The 2,710-nt window shown below is 46.2% G+C and overlaps 1 protein-coding gene across 1 annotated transcript in view; it reads right to left on the minus strand.

Annotated features, from left to right (window-relative positions):
- Nucleotides 1-2,710, minus strand: part of GDPD5 (glycerophosphodiester phosphodiesterase domain containing 5) — a 124,707-nt gene that overhangs the window by 32,563 nt on the left and 89,434 nt on the right. Inside the window, exon 7 of the mRNA XM_009890984.1 lies at nucleotides 1,753-1,898. Within this exon, the coding sequence (XP_009889286.1) occupies nucleotides 1,753-1,898 (146 nt within the window). The remainder of the gene's footprint in view (nucleotides 1-1,752; nucleotides 1,899-2,710) is intronic.

A 2,710-nucleotide genomic window follows, 5' to 3' on the forward strand; every position in this document is an offset into this window, starting at 1 on the left:
GCTGAACACCACCTGGGCCATAGTTCCACATGTGGTACTGAGCGTCCTCCACCACCACTTTTCATCAACCTTTGCAACCCTCTGCACCCTAACACGCAAGGAGCATCTTAGAATCATAAAATCATTACAGTTGGAAAAGACCTTTAAGGTCATCAAGTCCAACCATTACCCCAGCACTGCCAAGTTACTACTCAACGATGTCCCTCAGCACCACATCTACACATCTTCTTCCCAGATGGTTTATTCCATCCTGCAAGGAGTATTTGCTGGCTCCAAGGAAGAGTATGAAAGAAAGCAAAGGGTCAAGTCTCTGCTGGGAGTTTTGCTCCATATAAGGTTTCTGTAAACCATCTGGAAGATAGAAGGAATTTGTCTACTCTTTAATTTCTTTAGAAGGCTATGAAGGGCACACAAGCCTGGAAATCCCACAGGAAGAAAATCTCCTAACAGGCTTTGTGATTTCCTGCCATGCAGAAAGTATCCAGAGGACAGGTTCTCACTTGGCTTCTTCTGGCCTCATGGTTGGTACAATCTCAGTAGGACAGGAAAAAGCATTTATCATGTCCAGAACTTCATTTATCATGCCCAGAACCACCCACAGAGGCAACATAGTTAAAAGAGTGATGCAAATGAAGCTGGCATTTCAAGGGAATCCTTAAAGAAAGAAATCATTAAAAATAAAGAGAGCTAAAATAAAATACTTCTGTGTCATGACAGGTGTTTATCTCACCTAGCACAACTCCTAGTGCGCACTCTTGGATTTGGAGAGGAGGCTCAAGCACGCTTCAGCCTGCCAAATAGGTTCTGACAGCCTATACAGATATTTTTTCTGCTTTGAATGTCAGCAAAAAAGTGAGCTGGAAGCCTTAAAAAAAATACATATATATACATTTGCAAGGCCAGTGCCTACATTGCGGTACGTTGTCTTGTCTGAAGTCAATCAACCAGCAGAGAGAGATGGAGGGTCAACGATACAACAGACTTAAGTAAAGAAGCACCCAAACGAGAAACCCGGACCAGCATGACCAAAGACTGCAGGACAGCTTTATCCAAGCCTGGGGTTGTCCCCAAGGCTACATGCTCTATCTTTAGCCTGGACACATCCAGAAACCTTGGAGAAGAAAAGACTATATGATTATGATTTCAGGGTCTACCCAGAGGCAGATGACAAGAACGTTTCATTGCCTCACCCAGTCGCATGATGATCTGCAATGCAAGAGTACCGCGCAGTCATGTAGGGTCACCACAGCTTGTTTGTTTGTTTTTGCAGATTGCCACATACTCAAGGCATCTTGCTGTGAGCTGAGTTTAACCACTACTGGTGGGGTCCTGCAAAGGACACGACGACTGAGCCTCAAGCTCAAAAAAAAAACCCAAAAAAACCAAAAAAACGCAAAACATAAAATAAAATAAAAAAAATATCACAAACTTCTGCTGCAGCTCAAGCCTGGAGAGCAAAAAAACCCCAGCAGAAATAGCAGCCAGAAAAACGCAATGGCACAAATCACTCTGAGGAAGGCATGGATTGCCCTTTTTTTTGTAAAGCATCTGGAACATCTGAGGCGTGACTTGACTCGGGGTTCATGTTCTGATTTACCACGACAGTAACTCTAGCCAGGAGGGGTGCCTCAAAGTTATATTTGTCATATCTATTCACTGGAGAGCAGCTTGGAGACCATCAGATCTGGTATCATCCTTGACACGGGCAGAAGAGTCACACAATAGAGTACTAAATAATCTGAGACTACTCACCATCGGTGCTCCACGGTGACCTATAATGGCTGGTTTTGGTCCCAGAGCCTTCTTCTCCATTATGCAAGGGGACGAGATGGTGAGGGGGACGAGGTAAAGTGCAACTACAACTGCGAGGTATGTAGTGAACATCAGCATCTGAGAAGCTGAGAGGGAAGGAGAGAGAAAGAGCTGGTGAAAATGCTGTTCCTGACCTCTGCACACCACAGGAGAAAAGTCAAGGCACCTTTGCCTTCCTCTAGAGGAGAGACCAGTCTACAGACACTGCCCCTAGTGTTTAGGAAAAAATGTATTCTATTTAAAATAATCCCTTTGAGCTAAGCAAGACCTGAGGGAGGTTTTAACTTCATTTCATATTGGGGAAACAAAAAGTTAAGCAAATTGCTTAAAGTCCCAGCAACATAGCCCAAAACGCTGCTGATTGCCAGCCCTTTGGCTGAGACAGCACCAAATTTTGCCGTGCGTGACAGCAGAAACAGATCACCGGCTAAACATATCTAGAAATAAATCATGGCACCATGTGGGTGCATTTAATATCACTTGGGTTTACATCACTCGTGTTTATATTAGTGGTTCACCAACACCACCCATGTCAGTCAGAGTAAAGCCGCTTTCGCTGTTCCTGCATAAGGATTTGTGCCGGCCAGAAGTCAGTTAATTTGCAATAGTGTTTTACTGATTTAATGATTTACTGATTGAGAGCAGCCCTGAGGAGAAGGACTTGGGAGTGTTGGTGGTGGAGAAGGCTCATCATGAGCCGGCAATGAGCAGTCACAGCCCAGCGAGCCCCCGGCATCCCGGGCTGCATCCCCAGCAGCGTGGCCAGCAGGGCGAGGGGGGATTGTGCCCCTCTGCTGCGCTCTGCTCTGGGGAGACCCCCCTGCAGTGCTGCCTCCAGCTCAGGGGCCTCAGCACAGGAGAGACATGGAGCTGGTGGAGCGGGGCCAGAGGAGGCCCT

Source organism: Charadrius vociferus, unplaced genomic scaffold, assembly GCF_000708025.1.
Source record: "Charadrius vociferus isolate BGI_N301 unplaced genomic scaffold, ASM70802v2 scaffold407, whole genome shotgun sequence".
NCBI lineage: Eukaryota > Metazoa > Chordata > Aves > Charadriiformes > Charadriidae > Charadrius > Charadrius vociferus.